Source organism: Cygnus olor, chromosome 3 (assembly GCF_009769625.2).
Source record: "Cygnus olor isolate bCygOlo1 chromosome 3, bCygOlo1.pri.v2, whole genome shotgun sequence".
Lineage (NCBI taxonomy): Eukaryota > Metazoa > Chordata > Aves > Anseriformes > Anatidae > Cygnus > Cygnus olor.
Window position 1 is genome coordinate 64847220 of NC_049171.1, and position 19686 is coordinate 64866905.

The 19686-nt window shown below is 41.7% G+C and overlaps 1 protein-coding gene across 2 annotated transcripts in view; it reads right to left on the reverse strand.

The window, feature by feature from the left end:
* TMEM181 (transmembrane protein 181) overlaps positions 1–19686 on the reverse strand; it is a 34823-nt gene that overhangs the window by 13773 nt on the left and 1364 nt on the right. The window contains exons 1-7 of one of the 2 annotated variants that reach the window (XM_040552001.1): positions 15503–15609; positions 10054–10157; positions 6141–6196; positions 4800–4890; positions 4048–4166; positions 2790–2906; positions 837–917 (exon numbers count right to left, since the gene is read on the reverse strand). In XM_040552001.1, coding sequence (XP_040407935.1) covers positions 837–917; positions 2790–2906; positions 4048–4166; positions 4800–4890; positions 6141–6196; positions 10054–10157; positions 15503–15510 — 576 coding nt within the window. In that variant the 5' untranslated portion in view covers positions 15511–15609. Of the gene's footprint in view, positions 1–836; positions 918–2789; positions 2907–4047; positions 4167–4799; positions 4891–6140; positions 6197–10053; positions 10158–15502; positions 15610–19686 lie in introns of those variants that run through there. The other variant, XM_040552000.1, reaches the window with a different exon arrangement.

Genomic DNA, 19686 nt, shown 5'->3' on the forward strand with positions numbered 1-19686 from the left:
GGTGAAGGGCCTGGAGCACAAGTCCTGTGAGGAGCGGCTGAGGGAACTGAGGGTGTTTAGTCTGGAGAAGAGAAGGCTCAGGAGAGACCTCATTGCTCTCTACAACTACCTGAAAGGAAGGTGTGGGGAGCTGGGGGTTGGCCTCTTCTTACAGATAACTAGCAATAGGACTAGAGGGAATGGCCTCAAGTTGCGCCAGGGGAGGTTTAGGTTGGAAATGAGGAGACATTTCTTCTCAGAAAGAGCAGTCAGGCATTGGGACGGGTTGCCCAGGGAGGTGGTGGAGTCACCATCCCTGGGGGTGTTTAACGAATGGTTGGATGTGGTGCTTAGGGACATGGTTTAGTGGGTGACATTGGTGGTAGGGGGATGGTTGGACCAGGTGATCTAGGAGGTCTTTTCCAACCCTAATGATTCTATGATAAGGTCATATTCAACTGAGTTTTGCCCATTTTCAAAGACAGTGAGCCAACACACACTCTGGACATCCTATTCTAATGTCTGAGCCCACCTGCACTGCCAAATTTTTTTTTTTTCTAGCGTCTAATCAGAATTTCAGTTATTTGAACAAAATTCTGTCTCAAATTTAAAATCAGAGTTTAAAAAAAAAAAACAAGCTTTCCCCATTTATTCTATTTTCTTCATGTCCCTTCAATGCCACTTATAAAAACCATAGAAGCAGCAACTAAGTAAGTATTTTAGAAACATTTTTAACACCCCTTCAGCAGTATCTCAACTATACTGCCTGGGGCTAAGTTACTAAACACAGCACTACAGTGCAGCATTTACCAGCTGCCTACATAATATACTCCAAAATAACTAAAAGAAAATCTTACCGTGACCATAAAAGTAAGAACCACAAAAACAAATCGGAACCAGATTTCTACTTGTGAAAAAGTTGGATTGTAGGTCTTCCACTACAAGAAAACAAAAGAAAAATAGTTTAACATATTAAGAGTATTCATACAACATCAATAATAAACACATTTTGCAGTTACTGAAAAGTCTTTTGGCTTTTCAAAATTTGAAGGTATAACCAAATTCCACCATGTCACTATGGAAAGACAAAGATAAATTCATACCCATTTTCTTCCAAGTTAAAGCTTTCTCTGAATAAGAAGGAAAAAAAAAAAAGGGACTAGCCAATGAAAAGATAACCAAGATAACCAAAGCAGCCTAGCATCTTTGCTTCTCTTTTACCCTGCCACTTTGTAACACACTCATTGTGCTGTCATATCTTAACGGACTTCTCAGATCAAAAAGGATGTTCTTTATTGACTTCTGTTTCATATTCAAAGTTTGAACTCCAACAATTGAATAAATCCAGTGTGTTCTTCTTTATTACCAATGTCAAATGCATAAATTGATTATGAAGATGATGATAAGGTACAGTTGTACTTCCTGTAATGAGTCTGTGTTCTTAAAGCTTACTTAAATCTTCCGTTTCACTGAAAATAGAGTAAGGGAAGATTAAATGAGCCAACCAGAAGTGAAGAACTTTTTCACAGGTTAAACAGCAAAAGGTCCTTTAGTCCTCTAATTATTCTGAGGCAGAGATATTAATTATAACATGTCAGTTTGCATAAGCTCCGTTCTGTTGACAGATTATGTTATACCTGGCATGCTTCTCTTTTGAAACCACTTCTGTAATGCACATGCTCTGCCCATCTGACAAGAAGCTTTACCTTTCAATTGATTTAGTCTGTCAGCCTCTGTCTTGTCTTTTTAAATTGCAAATGCAGAATGAAAATTTGATGTGGAGAATCCTGATGTACAAAAGGAAATCAATTATTTTAACCGGGATCAACATAAACCACTGTACTAATGAAATAAATTGATAATTTTTCTTGCTGTGGGAAAGTAGAGCTTTTGAATTAGGTTTCTGGTTTTGTGTACAAGTCTACATTAAAGGAAACCTGCAAAGCAAGATGATAAACCATACAACTATAAGTGCCCCAACACTTCATCCTGCTTGAATCTGGAGCAAAGCAAAGAGCTTGTGAGATTGTTTTCAACCCTCAGCTTATTTTTAGTGATACACTTTACAAATTGGAGCATTTCAAATATCAATATTCAGGAAGCTCACTTAGTATGTAAAAACACTTTTGCCTTACAGTATACAGGTAGAATACAACACAATAACCTGTACAGTAAGTTCAGTTTAGTTTCATTTGCTCCTAATGCAAATGTTTCTAAACTTTTTGGAGTCACTCAACACACACCAGTGATTTTAACTGCTTCACAAGCAACCTTTACCACTATGAACTGAGCTAGATGTTCCACTAGGGATTGCCTGCTTATTTTAACTAAATAAACATTTTTCTCTTCCTCTTAAGCACAGACAAAAAAAAAATTCTTCATTTGAGTCTGTTAAATCTTTCTGGCCCTAGAAAAAGTCTAGAAAAATCTTGTTGATTCAGATACACCTACTGGAAAGACTGAAAAAGATACCGTGCTGTAGAGAGGCAACATCCCCATAAGGAACTGCAGAAAACTGGAATTTCTAGTCTAGCTTGCCTACTGTCAAATATTTCCCAGGAATTACACTAAAATTATCTGTCCCAGAAAACAGCACTAGAGTTCTGAAAGGAAAATGTTTCTTTATAAAGAAAAATATTGGATTAGAACATTATTAACAGCAAATGATAAAATAGTTCTGAAATTAGTAGTGACAAAAAGCTTCATTACGATGAAATGAGATAACTTTTTATTACAGTTAAAGCATGCTTCTACACCATCAGTAATTAAAGTAAGAGATCTCTTTTGCTAGTCTAAAACTTTATACTTACTGTGAAAGTAATATTCTTCACGTATGTTAATTTATATAGATCTTCAAAGCTAACAAATATGTTGTACTGAGTATAGTTCAGGTAGCCAAGGTGAGCAACAATGATTTCACTGCATTTCTGTGAACACATACAACGAAGAATAATATGTAAAAGCCTTCAATTTGTTCTACAATATCTACTGGTAGCATAGGCTGGAGAATTTGTTTCTGAATAGGCAAACATAAATGATGTTTATAATGTGTCTTACCAAACTTGATCAGTCAAAGCAAGATTTAAACAAGACCCGCAGATAAAAATTCCTCGAAAGATAACAGATATCAGTTTCTTCTTTCTTTATCAGAAGAAACTGATAAAGTGAGTCAGCAGGATCAAAAGTGGAACTGATAAACAAACTTTTGACTAAAGCTGGTGAAAGAAACTGCCTGCAGCACCAAGGAGGATTTGGATAACTGTCTGTCAAGGTCTAGGTCACTGAACTGTGAGATGTGGCAATCTTGTACTAACTTATTTATAAAGGATAGCAGGAAGAAAGAGAAAACCCAAACATACTGCTCTCTTGGCCGCGTGCAACTAAATCTGTGTTCTTTAATTTCTGTAGACTTCTGCCTGTGCATACACACACACGCTCACATACACACAAATTTGAATTACACTTTACACTTATCACAAAAAAACTTCAGCTCTTCCCTTCCTAAAGGATTCAAATATGGCAAGTTGTTTCCAATGTCTCTAAACTCAAAACTTACAGTTAAAATTACAGTAGAAAATCAAAACCCTCAACATTTCTTCTCCGGTGGAAAGAAAATTATTTTTTTTCCAAAACACAAATGCTAGCTGATTTAAAGCAGTCTCTGTGCTAGGCAGTGGACATGAACTTCTCTCTCCCCTGGAGCCCTATACCCAATCTTCTAATCAAATATTCCTTTTTACAGTATTACTAATCTGTTGAAGTGTCCAAGCAGCACACACTGCTTCATTGGCAGAAGAACTGCACTAACAAGAAAGAGGGGTCTTTTAGAGGTAATAGACACAAACCACAGAAGGAAACAAACAGGAAAAAAAAAAAGATAGATAGACAGATAGATATCCTGCTTAGCATTGCTAGCTAGGTTGCAACTGCAAATGAAACCCTACTCCAGAGTCTTTCCTGAGATGTGCTTAAAGACACCTTCTTCTCATTGACAACATAATGTAGCATGCACACAGATAATTAAAACAAGAAGTACTGCATCAGAGTTTTCTTCAAGCAGGCACATACTTGTGCACAGCTGAGTAACCTTGTCCGGTTGTGAGCTTGATTATTAACATATGGCGTACTTCCATCCTTCACCACTCCGAGTACTTTCACTGTCATACTAACATTTCTTTTGAGTGATACTGTAATTAAAAAAAATAAAAGGTTAAGCTATTGTCACATGCAGAAGTATGAACTCAAAAAGAGTTCCAAATAAAATTTAAAATACGTACGATATCCAAAGATTACTTGGTTATACCTTACAGGAGTAAGGTTCTATTATATTAATTAATAATAACAACAAAATACACCAACCTTTTCATTATGTATTTAGGCAGTAAGTCACAAATGCCCTGTACTGAATCTTAACAAATTAAAGAATTCCTGATTACATTATTGCTCATGCATTTACAGGGAAGCTTTACTGTGCAATTCATATCATTAAAAACAGTAATTATATATATATATATATATATGTATATGTATGTAATCCCCCCCATAACGAAGAAACAGACACACATTCTCTACATACTACTGTTTTCACAGAAATAACAATCAACCTATCCCATAAAACTGTTGCATCCAGTTCTCAAGATTAGTTCAGGCCATGCCTTTACTGAGGACAAGGGGTGAAGGGGGAGAGACTGTGTCAGGAAAAAACCATTAACAGCCATGAAGCAACAGGATCACATATGTGGCAGATGAAATTAAGGAAATTATAGTATACAAAATTAGGTTGTTATAACAGTTTCTTTAAAACTAGGTAAGATTCTCACCATCATGCTGATCCAATTCAACTACACAGGTCAGCCACAGTTGCTGGTTGTAAGTAGATAATGGTGGTGAACTTAAATTAAAAGGCTTTAGCTGTAAAAAACAAAACAAAAAAACACCACAGGGTTATCACCAGTCATTATTCTGTTACAAGATGCGTCTGCACTAATAATGATAAAAGGTATGCTAGTGTCAATATTTTTGGGAATAGATTTAATATATGCTGTGTGGACAGTATGATAAGCACCCCAAATATAAGTCTTCCAGAGAAGTAGCTAAAGCAGCATATGTATTTTGACCAGCAAAATAAAAAGTAAGGCATGAGTACTTAAAGCACATAAAAGCATCAGCAATAAAAACAGTTGAGATATGAAAGTCAAAAACCTAAGACTTAGCCTGAAAAAAGTATATTTCTAGCACTTTACATTGAGTGAGATTTGTGACACCCCCCACCCCCATCTGCTACAACGTTGAAGCGGTTTGAAGCTTAAGTATGAAAAAACAACTATTTTTCCATTAGGTTTTCTAGAAATTCCAGTCAAAAGCATGGGAGATATGGTTAACAGATAAAATCTACATGCAGGAAAGCCTTTTCTTATTTGATATAATATATATATATTTTATTATTAATATTTTAAAATCCACCCATAGCACAGTACCAATTCAAACATAGATAGGTGACTTATGGAACAACAAAAAAAACCCACAAGTTTACACAACTATACTGGAATTTATTAATTTATTAGTGCCTTTACAAAAAATGAGCTAGAAAGAAATAAAGACAGAGAAACTGAGAATCAGAAAATGAAAGCTTAATATACATGTTTTCAAGAGAATGAATGCGAAGGTTCATCGTAGGAAGCCAGATCGTACTGTCTTGATCACTTGACAGTGAACAATTAAAAAAGAAGAAACATTCCTTCCCAGCTGATAGAAAGGGTAAATCAGAGGAGAATTATCAGTATTTGTCACTAAGATCACTGTTTTTCTGTTTCTGTTCTCAGTTTCTTCTTTTGGATCCTTACAAGAAGCTCCGGTATGAGCTCACCAGGGAACCCTATCAAGACTTGAAGAAACATCATCCTGTCATAAAATTCTCTACCTTACCTGCTCACAAAGTAACAGGCTAGAAAATGTTGCTGGGTCACTCATGAAGTAATGCAGTGGTAATAAAAACACTGCGTGATCAGTTTCAATCTGGAAAGCATCATGTGGCCAAGAAGCTTTCTAGCAAAAAACTAACTAGTAAAAATAACGAGGCTAGGGGCAAGGGGATTTTTAACATTACTGATACCAAGTAAAGCCATTTGCATAATAATCCAGCACTATTTATCTATTCTTACCTTTAGGCTGTTATTTAAGTCAGTTCTTGCTACAGAAGTTTCAATTACATTAGGACCTGCAAAATATTTAAAAAGAAAGACAATAATATTAAAGTAATAATATAAATACAGGATTTCAAAACACTGTACTAAATACCTCCCTGTAAAGCAGGTAAATAGTATCCCACTTTGCAGATGTTTAAACTGAAGGGTAAATCACTTAGGTTTCTCAATAGCATTAACAAACTTGGCCTGAAAGTTTTCCACCACCAACTTCCTTTAAGGAAGCTCATTCCCAAGCGTGATTTAATAATATGTAAATTATTAAAGAAGCTAGCTAATTATCACTGGCACTGTTGTTAGAACAACTTGAAGCTCAATCAAGGGCTGCAAAAAGATTTGAAAAAACAGCTTAATTGCATTTAACTCCCCATTTTTTATGGCCAAACTGCTACCATTATGTGATTTACTTAGAGGAGGATGATGTCCACATTGCATTGCACCCATGACTGGGGCACCTTGGCAAACACATCCCATTGTGTTTGACTACATGATGATTATGCCTTTTTATGTATGTACAGCATACTTAACTGTAGAACCAAATAACAGTACTTTTTTAGCTTGTGCTGGATGTTCAGCACATTGGTCTGTTCAAGTAAAGTTACCCGCAGGTCCATTTAGAAACAGCGCTCAGACTACACAGATTGGGACCCTTCCTTTCTGTAGGAACCTGGGGCTATAATATATTGCATTTATTTGCAATTTTTAAAATCACATAACTGCATATAAGTGTAATTGCATGGAGGTTCTAGAAACAATTTCTCCTAAAACACACAAGCCATTCAAGCAATGGAGTTTCACGTCCAATTGTAGCAGATGTCCAGCTTACTCCCCCAGACTCCTGCTCTCAGGGCAACCACTCCTCCAGTCATTCCAGGCACAGACGCACACATAACACGTACTGATCAACTGCATCTGCCCACTCATGCCCTGCCCCTAGATCTGTATGCAGTAAATGGGGAAACCACAAGGTCTTACTTTATTTTAGAAGAAACCTCCAGAGGCTGTCTAGTCCTACCTCCTGCTCAAAACAAGTGTAATTAGATCACATTGCTCAGAGTCACATCTAGACGAGTCTTGAAAACCCCCAAGGACAGAGACTCCCAGAACCTCTCTGGGCAACCTGTTCCAGTATTCAAGCACTTTCACAGTAAAAATATTTTTTTTCCTAATATCTAACTGGAATTTCACGCATTCCAGTTCGCATCTGTTGCCTCTCTCCCTGTCACCATGGACCTATGAGAAGAGGCTAGCCCCATCTTTTCTGTCTCCTCTGATATGGTAAGTAAGTCTCCCCTTAGCCTTCTTAAGTATGCAAGAATACATAGTGCTAGGGAGAAGAGGAAAAGATAATCAGGGAAGCACATGGACATACTACACAAATGGACTTACACGGAAAAATCAAGGGGAATAGTAGGAAAAGGTCTGCATCTATATACTGGGGTGTGAACAAACAGAGTAGATGTATAGCAAGTAGGGACATAGGCAAGACTTGCATACGTGCATGTGGGTCACCCTAAAGGCTTCCCAGTCACATATTTCTCTATCCAAATGGTCTCTCCCTTATCTACTTGGTCTGGGGATTTAATGTAAGTTATTAATCCTTAAAACATGCTGTTTCAGTTAAAAACTTAGTATTACAATATTTTGTAAGAAAGACAGTTTTTCACAAAGACCATGGGCTTCAAAGTTGGTACAGAGGAAGAACAGAAAAGAAGGGTTTATGAGTGACATAGGCTCGTTTTGGGGGTAAGTATTATTTTAGGTTAGCTGTCATGACAGCTCTAAACATTCAGCATTGCTTGAGCTTCTATAAGCACTAACTACAGTATTAACCACCTTACCAGACTGTAAATGGAAAAATGACATACTCATCCTATCACATTCAAAGCTTCATATTACACCTTCAGCTCAACTTCACTAACAGACACCTGCTACAAAGTCAGTTCTGAGCTACTGAACTTTTCAGTTCTCAAGTACATACAAAGTGCTTGGACAGCTTTTCGGAAAGTATTTTTGTTTTGAAACGCATAATTGTAGTTCAGTAAGTGCTCGAAGTTGATAAATCATCTTATTTCAGTAACTGTTAACAAAAACAATAGAATGAACTTTTTTTTTTAAACCAAAAGATATGAAAAGATACTGGAGTAGAAAGATTGTAATCATGGTTTTCAAGAACAGCAACCAAAACAATAAGGAGGTTCTGCTGCCATCACTGCTGCTCCTTTAGCAAGCAATACACTAAAGCTTTCTAAAGCAACTGACTAAAAAGATGCTGTGGTCTTACTAAAAAACAAAAACATGCACACACACACACACACAGAAAAGATTAAACTATATTGTTATTGCTTTCCTTTTAGTCTTGCTAAGTTAACAGAATCCTATCTGAAAGCAGGCTATCACTCTGAGGTGGGGAACATGAAAACTGCAAAGGTACAGAAAATGAGTTCTGTACTCATCTCACCCCAAAGATGACAAAGACACATTAGGAAGAGGGAAAGAGAACAAGTGTAAGTTGGGAAAAAAACAAATCTGCATCTGTCTTGGGTTACAAGAACCAAAGAGCATCAGTCACCTCAGATTAAGCTATCTTCTTTACTCAGATGAGTAGTAAGACTTCTGCTACTCTTCCCAAATTGCAGATAGACATGTTGAGTATGGGGAATGGCATATACAGGCATCACAGAAAAAATGAATGCATCACCTTTTCATTTACATAGTGGGTTTGGTGAGTTTTACTCACTCTGTGCCCTTTGAAGAGTGAATACTCTATTGTTCATGCCCCTCCCTCTGTTCACAGCAAGCATGAAATTGTCAACAAGAGCCATTAAAAATCATTGCAGTTTAAGCATTCACTCAAAGGTTCTCCTCCCAAGGTAAACACCTTTCTTTTAAAAATAATTAAATTATTATAATGAACTGCGTCCATGCTTTGTCGACAAAGGCATCCAGCAAACCAACCTCACAGGGACAGGAATTCCTCAACCATTCCAGCTCCTGAAGGGAATCGCAGGCAAGTTCTGGAACCCCAGCACCGTGCAGACGACTGAGCATTGCTTACAGCAGCTAAGTCCTCCCCAGTTTGGGGGACTTGATAAAAATCTTAAATGTTTGTTAAATGGGGTCAGGTTGCTTGAAGAGTGCAACCGGTCCCTCCCTTTCCCTCTCCCTGTCTGCTGTTTAACTTCTGTGTTGAAGCTATCCCGACAGCAGAGTGTTAGCATGCTAAAATTTCAGTGATAGTATGCAGACTCCTCTTCCAAGTGTATTTTAGACCCAGAAAAGTTCTCTGACATGAAATGTCAGACTTCCAGAAGTATCTCTGATATCCAGGACAAGATCCAGCCACTAAGTGCTCAGCCTCCTAGATCTTATCATGACTCCCACAGAGGTTTTTGGAATTAGGGACCTGAGTTCATGTGTTCAACAAAAGAAGTTTGTACTATTACATTACTAAAATATAAATGTTTTTAATTTCTGTTGCACTTATACCTCCAAAATTTAGAAGACTTTATAGTTATGAACTTCTTTCAAAGGAAATCCAGTATTAGCACCATTATTTTACAGACTAAAATGTAAATAAGAAAATTAATGTAGCACTCAGCTGAAAAATTCTGTTACAAAGATTTTGTTTTGTTTTTCTTTCTGACTCCCCCTGCAAAGCAGTTGCAAATACCTAATCTGTGCAGGTAGTAAGTAACCCTATGAAAAAAAGTGTGACATACAAAACACCTCCCCCTCCCCGTAAAAAGTACTATTTCCTCAGATATCTCAAGGGCAGTAAGCTCACTAGCATTTACACACCTCTGTAAATATCAACACGTATAGATAAAGCATGCAAAAACTTAATGTTTTAAAAAGGCAACATTCTTACCCGCTATTCCTATGAAGACTGTCAAACCAAAACAGATAAAGAATACTACAAAGACCAGGACAAAATGTCTTTTGGATAGTGTATATAACCGCATCGGTGCCAACCTACACGAAGCAAAAGAAAGCACAGAATTAGCTGTCAGTCACATTTCTAAAGAAAAAAAAAAATCCCATTCACTATCCATTCCTCCAGAAAGAAAATTAAATCAATCTCTGTGGTCACATGTAACGCTAAGAAAACAAAACACATTAACGCTACTAGGGATTATCAGACATATGTAGGGGCACGCATACCTGCATCGTGAAGCAGATTCATCTTGCACATTTTTTTTAATACTAGGATTCTCTATTGTCCTAAAACTTGAGTAAGAAAGGATTTCTTAACTCACAGGGAGAAAAAGTCACTTTTTTTAGTTCATAAATTAATCATTTAAACATCCAAAATACCATGTTTGCCACAATGCCAGCTTAACATAAAAGGATCAATATCACTAACAACCCGCTTACCTGCACAGGATCTTGTGATCCAAGATTTAGTTTTGAGCTGTGCCAGAACTGAGCTATGGCATAGTTAATTTTCTGCTGCTATAGCAGTCGGTATAGAAAGCTGCCCTGTTTATACAGGAAAGTTGTAGGATTTAGGAGCAGTGAGGGTGGAGAGTTGTTTTCTAATAAAGCTGTAGGAGCGATACACGACTGCACCATCATGGAAAGAAGCGAAAGCATTAAGATGAAGCACAGTGATCAGCTTGGGATAAAATTTCTTTTCACCATCTGACAGTGGTGTTCGTGCTGGTCAATCAGATTAATGAAGAAATAAATGCATTAAAAGTGGTGGCATCCTTTCCAAAAGCCCATCCCAAATTCTGGGAGCAGGTACCCCTGGCCCTGCACGCCTGGGAACATGCAAGGCAAGCAATTAATTCACTTTTAACCAGTAAAAGCATATAACCATAGAATCATTTAGGCTGGCAAAGACATCTAAGATTATCAGGTCCAACTGTTAACCTAGCACTGCCAAGCCTACCATAAAACCATGCCCCTAAGCACCACATCCACGCATCCTTTACACTTCCAGGTATATACCTCCTCTTTTATACCTTCAGGGATGGTGACTCAACCACTTCCCTAGGCAGCCTGTTCCAATGCTTCACAACCTTTTTCATGAAGAAATGTCTCCTAATGTCTAACCTAAACCTCCCCTAGTGCAACTTGAGCCCACTTCCTCTCATCCTATCACTTGTTGCTTGGGAGAACAGACTGATACCAACCTCACCACAACCTCCTTTCAAGTAGTTGTAGAGCATGGTCAGGTCTCCCCTGAGCCTCCTCTCCTCCAGACTAAACACCCCCAGCTCCCTCAGCCGCTCCTCACAGGACTTGTGCTCCAGGCCCTTCACCAGCCTCGTTGCCCTTCTCTGGACATGCTCCAGGGCCTCGATGTCCTTCTTGTAGTGAGGGGCCCAAAGCTGAACACAGTACTCGAGGTGCGGCCTCACCAGAGCTGAGTACAGGGGGACGATCACCCCCCTGGTCCTGCTGGCTGCACTACTCCTGATACAAGCCAGGATGCCACTGGCCTTCTTTTCTTGGCCACCTGGGCACACTGCCGGCTCACATTCAGCCAGCTATCAACCCATACCCCCAGGGCCCCTTCTGCTGGGCAGCTTTCCTGCTGAGAAATGATGGAAAGCGTCCTGGCGAGCACTTCCAGCAGCTCCCTCCATACCCTCGGGTGGATCCCATCTGGCCCCACGGACCTGTGTACCTCTACATGGAGCAGTAGGTCACTAACCATTTCCCCGTGGATTATGAGGGCTTCATTCTGCTCCCCATCCCTATCTACCACCTCAGGGGGCTGAGTACCCAGACAACAACTGGTCTTGCTGCTAAAGACCAAGGCAAAGAAGGCATTAAGTTCCTCAGCCTTTCCCTCATCTTGTCACTGTCTCCCCCCACATCCAACAAAGGATTGAGATTCTCCACAGTCCTCCTTTTCTTGTTTATGTATTTACAGAAGCATGCTTTATTGGCTTTAATGGCAGTAGCCAGATTAAGCTCCACACGCGCTTTGGAGCTTCTAATTTGGTCCCTGCAGAGCCTCACATCATCTTTGTAGTCTTCCTGAGCACCCTGCCCTTCTTCTAAAGGTTATAAACTGTCTTTTTCTTCCCAATCTCTAGCCACAGCTCTCTCTTCAGCCAGGCCAGCCTTATTCCCTGCCGGCTCATCTCTCGGCACATGGGGTCAGCCTGCTCCTCTGCCTTAAGGATTTCCTTCTTGAAGAGCGCCCAGCCTTCCTGGACTCCTTTGCCCTTCGGGACTGCCTCACAAGGGACTGGGATTATTAATAATAATCTAAATGTTATTTAAGAATCACTGCAGTCTCTCCCAATGAGGTGCTACAGAACAAATGACATTTTTTCCGTATGGTAAAACGTAAAGGATTCAAACCGCAACTTAGCTCACCAAGGTGGTGGGGAAATGAAAGGGGGGAAAAAAAAGAAAAAAACCACCCTCAGAAGTAATTTCCTATTCATAATTTTTCACTGGCCCCTTCAGTTCCACAGATGACCCGGCACTCCTCATCTACGAAGAAGACACATATGGGGTATTCTCTTGAGACACACAAATACTGATCTAAACAAGAAAATGCCTGGTATATAAAAATCATATAAAAATGTTGACGCCTAAATTAAATGTAAGGGTTTGAGTGGATACCAAATCCTTCACGGAAGAGCAACCACTGGGGACTATTCAATACACAGAAACCAGGTCTGAAATTGGAAAGCCCCTGGGTTGATAACAGCTGAAGACAGGAGTCTCATAACATATATGCAGGGAAGTGTCACATAAGCTCATGCGTATCTTAACAGCTTACATCTGGGAACAAGCTTAACAGCTACTGTCTGGTGCAGGATACTTTTGACTTGCTAAGCACATTTTTGGTTCTCTTCATGAGCTTCCTGTTTCCCCAGTTTTTGCAGAGAGGTGTATAAGGTGAACACGAAAAGCAGCTTCATCTCCACAGTCCTTATGGGAAAGCCGCCAGAGCTCACTCAGCCAACACTCACAGCTATCAGCAGATATCGCCTTGGCTTACTCTTGCGCCAGAGCACAGATCCGCTCACAATCTTTCAAAGAAGCACATTCCAGACATTGGCTCGTTCTTTATTCCAGCATCTCCGGACCTAGCAGTCAAGATGGGTACGAATACACGTGAAGAACAGGCGTGCTGACACTTTACAAGGAGAGGAGACCAGACAGAGTATGGACATGATGTGCCTTTTTTTCTCTTCCTTCATATGGGTACTCTTAAAGTCCCATTTCAGCAACTGGGTGTATGTGCTATTTCACAGGTCAATAAGGCTGCACAGATCTGTCCAGAAGAATTTAAATGGCAGAAGATCAGGATAAGAAGAAAAAGGAGAAAAACAAACAAACAAAAAAACAAAAACAACAAGATGATGAAATAGCTCATGCGAGAAAAAGAACATTTCTTGAAGCAATCCACGTAAGGATTTTGTAAGAGGTTAAGATACATACTGAAAAGTATGCACAGGGTTTGCTCACAGACTTGAGCATGGGGAATTAGAGTTCCTCGGACTCAACTCTTACCCATCTCAGGCTGTTTTATCAGCAGCTATCAGAATCTGGTGCTCGCATTGCCATACTGCCAGCAATCACAGATTTAATCATAAACCACAAAGTCTCTGGCCTTCTAAAGCGGAGGAGCGTTCTTTAAAACTTCAGTCTGTGGGATCTTGTAACAGAAGACTTTCAGCTCTTTAAAAGAAATCCATTGATTTCTGCCCCTTAGAGTTTGAAAATAAACTTCTAGAGGCGCAAGAGCCAAACACAAGGTATGTGAAACACAAAAGGCAAGCTATTCGTATTTTATTTCCTCATTTCTCACAACTGTGTGCAATGTTTGAGCAAGCTGGAAGTACCAACTACACACACAAAAATCACATGCACACACATCTTCTGAAAAAGCCATAACTGCCAGCAAGACGGAGTTCAGAAAGGATAGAAGGAAATGAAGTATTAGCAAGTGAGAGTCAAGGTTGGAAAGTAAAACCAACAAAAATAGAAAGGGGAACAAGAACAGTAAGTCAGACTGACAGAACATTTCTGTGGGGTTTCAGGTAACTTAAAACTCACTGATAAATATTGACCTATGTTGGATCTGATGGAAACCCTGCGCCTGTGAACTATAACCTTATGTGATCAGGTAGGATAACTGCAGAGCCTCATTCCCTAAGCCAGCCTGTGAATCCACGATTGCGCAGCATGCAGCTGGCCGGCAGAACCATACTATGCAGAAAGAATTAGCAGACATAACTGGTTGTGTGACCACGTTGATAGTGGTCCTTCAGAAATGTCTACTGACACAGCAGCAAAGTCCATTCTGGTGTATTCTCTAAACATTTACATGTATAACCTCACTCACCTCAGAAGCCATTTGCTATGAGGCTAGATCTTAAACTAAGCCGTCAGGTGGTGGCTTAGGCCAAAACATAGCTAAACATTGTGACTTTTATTGACAAAGGCAGCAACGCTGGAACCCAGCAGCTCACACCCCAACATTTCCATCAGTGCTCAAGTGCTAAGAGTGCTGTGCCAGAAAACTTTCAGAGACGCTTGGTAATAACACCTCACTGTTTTTAGTCATGGCAATCGTGTAACAATTTTTCTAAGAGCAAATGAAAGACCTCAGCCAAATCTTAATTGCAGCTATCCTGACAGCAAACAACAATATTTAGTGTTCCTACAGGGTGCTGTATTTTTCATTGTCCCTGCCTGCAATAACAGAACTTCCTTATCACGTTGAAGTATCTCCTTCCAACCTATCGCCAGCTAACATAACAGGCAGATAAAACAATCCTCCTGTGTGTTCGTTGTTCAACACCTGCCTTTTGGAAGGAGATTATACAAAATTTATGAGTGTACATAAATGTGAGCGGATGATTTCCCACCAACAGCTTGTCTTTTTTTAGGCCATCTGAAAGGCCTAAAAGATGAAACATTCGAGAGGCATCGATGGGAAAAGCTAAAAATGAAGCCTCATTTTGGAAGCAGTTGTTCAGAGTACGGAAGATGCTTTTAGCCCAGCCAAAGCAGCCTAAAGCCCAAGACGGGCTGCCCAGGTGCTCGCAGATTTGTCAGTCAGCTTTTACGCCCCGTACTGCGTTTTAAAATACCTCAGGCAGCAAGTCAGCATTTTAAACCGACACTAGTGCCTAATGCTAACTGCAGAAGGGCAGCGAGCAGCGCAGAGACGCGCTGTACTCAGACACCTCACACCCTCAGACACCTCCAGCTCCTCTCCTCCCCTGCGGGCCCCGTCCCACCCAACCCCTTTGATCTAAACGCCCCTCTCTGCTACCCAAACCCCGCAGCACCCCCACCTCACACCGCCCCGTCCCCCCCCCGCCACCCCCACTCACGGCTCCATGCCGTTGCCGCATGCGCAGTGCGCTCGCCGCCCCCGCCCCCCGCCCGCCGGCCGTGCCTCGCGGCGCCTTCTGCCTACGTCACGCGGCCGCCACGCGGCTGGCCGACACGTCACCGCCGGCACCGCCGCCGCCGCGGGGCGAAGGGCGACGCTGCGGGGGGGAGGAGGCTACGGCGCGCCCGAGGGGACACGGGGCGGCGGGAGCGCGGCGCCCGCTCCGCGCTACGCAAATGGCGGCCGCTGCGCGCGGGCAGCCGGGGGGCGGTGCGCGGGGCACGCTCCTTAAAAACGTCCTCCCCGCACCCGGCGATGGGTTTTAGTTTTATATTTTTTTTCCACGCGGCGCTGCCGAGCCACCGTTTGAAGGGATTGGGTCACCGGTGGCTGTGAGTTGCAACAGGTAGCCCTCAGCCCGCTTCAGGCGTCTCCAGCAAGTTGTCCCTGGCCAGAAACTGACAGAAAAACATCTACATCTGCGTCTAACGTCTGCATCTGCGGCCGTTTCTGCTGCTATGGGAAGCCCAGCTGCAGAGTTACGGCTGCTGCCATTTACATACACACGTCTGAGCCATTGCATGGCTGCTCCAATCCCTCTGGCGCTCAGTTCTCTCACACACATGCCCAAATTTATTGTCCTCATACCCCACCAAAAAAAAATACGTTCTTCTCACTGAACAGATAGAAACCTGAGGGAGAGAGAGACCAAGACTTGACAAAAGTCACTTGCAAAACAGTGTAAGTGGCAGAGCTTGAAATCCAACTTCACTTAGCCATGGGACCACATTCCTCTTAGCCATCTACCAGCTTCCAAAGAGTTACATTTTAAACGCTTACGTTGCACCCTGTACATTTTGTGAAAATAATGTTCCTGGTTTTACAAATTAAAGGCTGAGAGGCAAGGCACGGTTTCAGTGGAAGTGCCTGTGAAAATCCTATCCCTCTAAATAGTCACAGTCTCGCTCTGCTTGGCTCCTCACAAGAACATGCCTCACTCGGTGCCCTGTCTGACCTGCGCTGGGGGGAATTTGTGCAGGAAGTGTCTGCCTCCTTTGTTGTAAAAACTGGAAGTGAACAGTGGATGAGGCTTGAAAGGAAACAGGCTGAATGCTCTCTCAGCCTGGCCTCTACTTTCATTAACCACCTGAACACTTACGCCATCATTTCATGGCCAGTTTATACTCTTTACCTGCAGCACAAGTGACAAAAGAAAAACTCCAGCCTCACTGTAGCTCTTTGACTTTTGCCAGCACAAATGTTTGTGCAGCTGAGTGTTGACCCAGATCATGGAAATGATCCAAGTTGGAAGTCACGCAGAACAAAAAGTGTTCAGCTGGATCAGTTGTTCAGTCACAACAGCTATACGCATATTGGTGGCAGGTGAGGAAGACAGCAGAAATGTGTGACTAGGGAAAGGAGAGCTACGGCTGCTTCTCTCAGTGGCAGAGCCACTTTACGACAACTTAAACCCATCACACGAAGCTGTACTGTTAGTCTGCTCTTTCTGCTGCTGCTTCAAGCCATTCAGCCCTAGCTGTGTCCTTCACATTGGTGTCTTTCAGGTTCTTCCCCCAGTTGCTGAGACCCAGCAGTTAGCTCTGGAAGAACAAGACAGGTACCAGCTGTGGCTTGAAGCACCTTGAAGGTCCTAGGCTGAAAAGCAGCATGAACCTCCAGGGAATTTGACTGCAATTCTTCAACAAGTTCCCACTGACCCTGACTTGGCTTCTCACAGACATACACTTTGAGAACTTGGCAAGGATTTTGTGAAGGTGGAAAGAATTGTATCCTTATCAGAACAACTCTATCCGGCAAACTTCAAGTCTGTTCTCTGAAGCATGCAGGCACTGTAGTTTCTTTAAGGAAAAAATGAACAGCTTCTCTTTATTGCTGAGTCAAATTATAGTCTGTTCTCCAGCCTTTTCCCAAAAGCAGCAGAATCACCATGCATGAACTTTTCCCAAATGTTTAGAAGGTTAGCTATATTTTAACAAACCAGAAACACTAACAGGAGGTGTTAAGAGGTTAAGAATACCAGTATCATATATAATTACCTCTTCTGTTACTCATATAAGCAACATCAAGCATTAAGTAAAGCTGCAAGTGAAATAGTATGTTTCAATAATGTCATATATATAGTTTTTCTGAGGTAAAAAATGTGATATTATTTGACAGAAGTTCATAATGTATCCCTTCTTTAAAACAGGGCAGACTGTAGGTCATTTATCTTAATCTCTGGGTATTATTACTAAACTCAACATCAATGTGGTGCTTCCCTGTATAAGCTGATTGGCCAGTGGGCTATGCTTATTAACCTAGAAATTGTTTTTTCATGACTGCCAAGTTGTTACTTACAGTTGAGCAACTCCAATGTCAGGCCGCAACTTGGCCACCCCGTGCTCTTTCCTGGTATCAGGTAGGTACTTCAATTGCTCGCTTTCCCATCAAAATGTTTTTTTCAGCATGCTGAACTCAACAACGTTAGCTAGGGGACAGAGTTATGAAACTCCCACTGAAATAACCGTCAGCTGATTTCAAGGCTGTACCTTCCAGTAAGCTTTGCATATGATCAAGAGAGAAAAGCGTAGATGTTATATCACCATTGGTAGTAAGCTCATTTGGTACCAATGTTTTACTGAAAATTACTTAACGCCATGCAGGGAATCATTAGCTGCCAGGCCTCCATCAGCTTGTCCTGCCCTGCCATCCAGCCCAACAGGCATGCTAGCGGAGGAAGGAACATGCTGGAGTGGGAGGGAGGGACAGCAGGGGACAAAGTGTACACTGAAGTGGCTTGTTCGGAGTGATTTTTCAGGGGTATGAGTTAGAACAAATCCTGAAGCTGCTGTAATAAATCAAGGGCTGACAGGCTTTGTGGCAGTCCCCAGGACTGATAGGAGAATGTACCACTTTTCCCTTCTTCTGCCTTCTCTGAGCTTATCTACTGCACCAAGCATCTCCTGGTGTATTACAGACTAATTTTAGGCATACTAAGTCCAGACCAACCTTGTATTTGGGTCACCAGTGAGGTTATTTAGTATCACACCCATTAATCTGTAAACATCTCTTTTACGAAGTGCCATGTCTGCCCAAGGGAACTATTAACCTAGACAGACGGCATTAATCGGTGCGCTGAGACATGGCTGGCCCCGCTCTCCCTGTCCTCTGCCAGACGGCTGGGGAAGCTGACGCTTGTTCATGGGGACGTACACCAGGGGACACAGTTTAGAGACTGCTCTGGGTTATTGGACAGAACAAACTCACTGACATGGCCTCCCCTTCATCTAACAGTGTGGCATAGTGAGGATGGCCCAGCCTGAGATGGCAGATGAGCCTGTCACCCTTAGTATCACCCATGCCCAAGGAACAAGCCGCTCAGAGATGAATGCTGAACCACACGTTAAAGAGCACGGTGCTTTAAAGGAAACCATCACCCAAAAGGTGTCACTGAACTGGGACAGCCTCAGAGCTGAATCAGAAAGGACTCAGCCACCCATGCAGCATGAGCGCAGTCACTTGGGGTAAGAGCTTCATCAGCCGCCTCTGGGCGAGGTCATCTCCTCTCACCCACTCCCTATCACTGCAGATGAGCACTCCCAATGTGTCAGCAGCATGTCTGGGTCAAGCAGAGCTACTGCCCTCCAGTCCCAAAGGGGTTTGTATTTTTCCATTTCTGTATCACCTCTGCCCTAAAGCCTTCCAGTTTTGAGCTTTCCTGATCCCTGTTGGCACCCCAAGAAGGATGTCCTTACACAACTCAGAAGTGAGACTACAGCAGCCAACTTTTTATTTATCTTTTCTTTTCTGGAAAATATTGATTACTTGCAAGCTAATGCCTTGCCCCACCCCCTTGTTCCCTACCACTTAATAGAGATCTCAATTTCCTTAAAGGCAATGGAAAGTGCCAGCTGATGCCAAATGGCTTGCTCACCCAGTGGGAGGGGAGTTAAGACAGCGGTTGAGAGCCACACATTTGTGGACACAGTGTGTGAGAGGAAAAACCATACGGTTTTACTGTCTCTTCACCTTGTTGGTCTGATACAAGATGTTACTTGTTTTTAGTAACCTAATTGCTTCAGACAACTTTAGTAACCTGACTACTCCAGACATCCATCCAGAATGCTAAAGGGAAACACAAGAACAGCAGGTATGCAGTGACAGTAGCAATAAACTTATTCC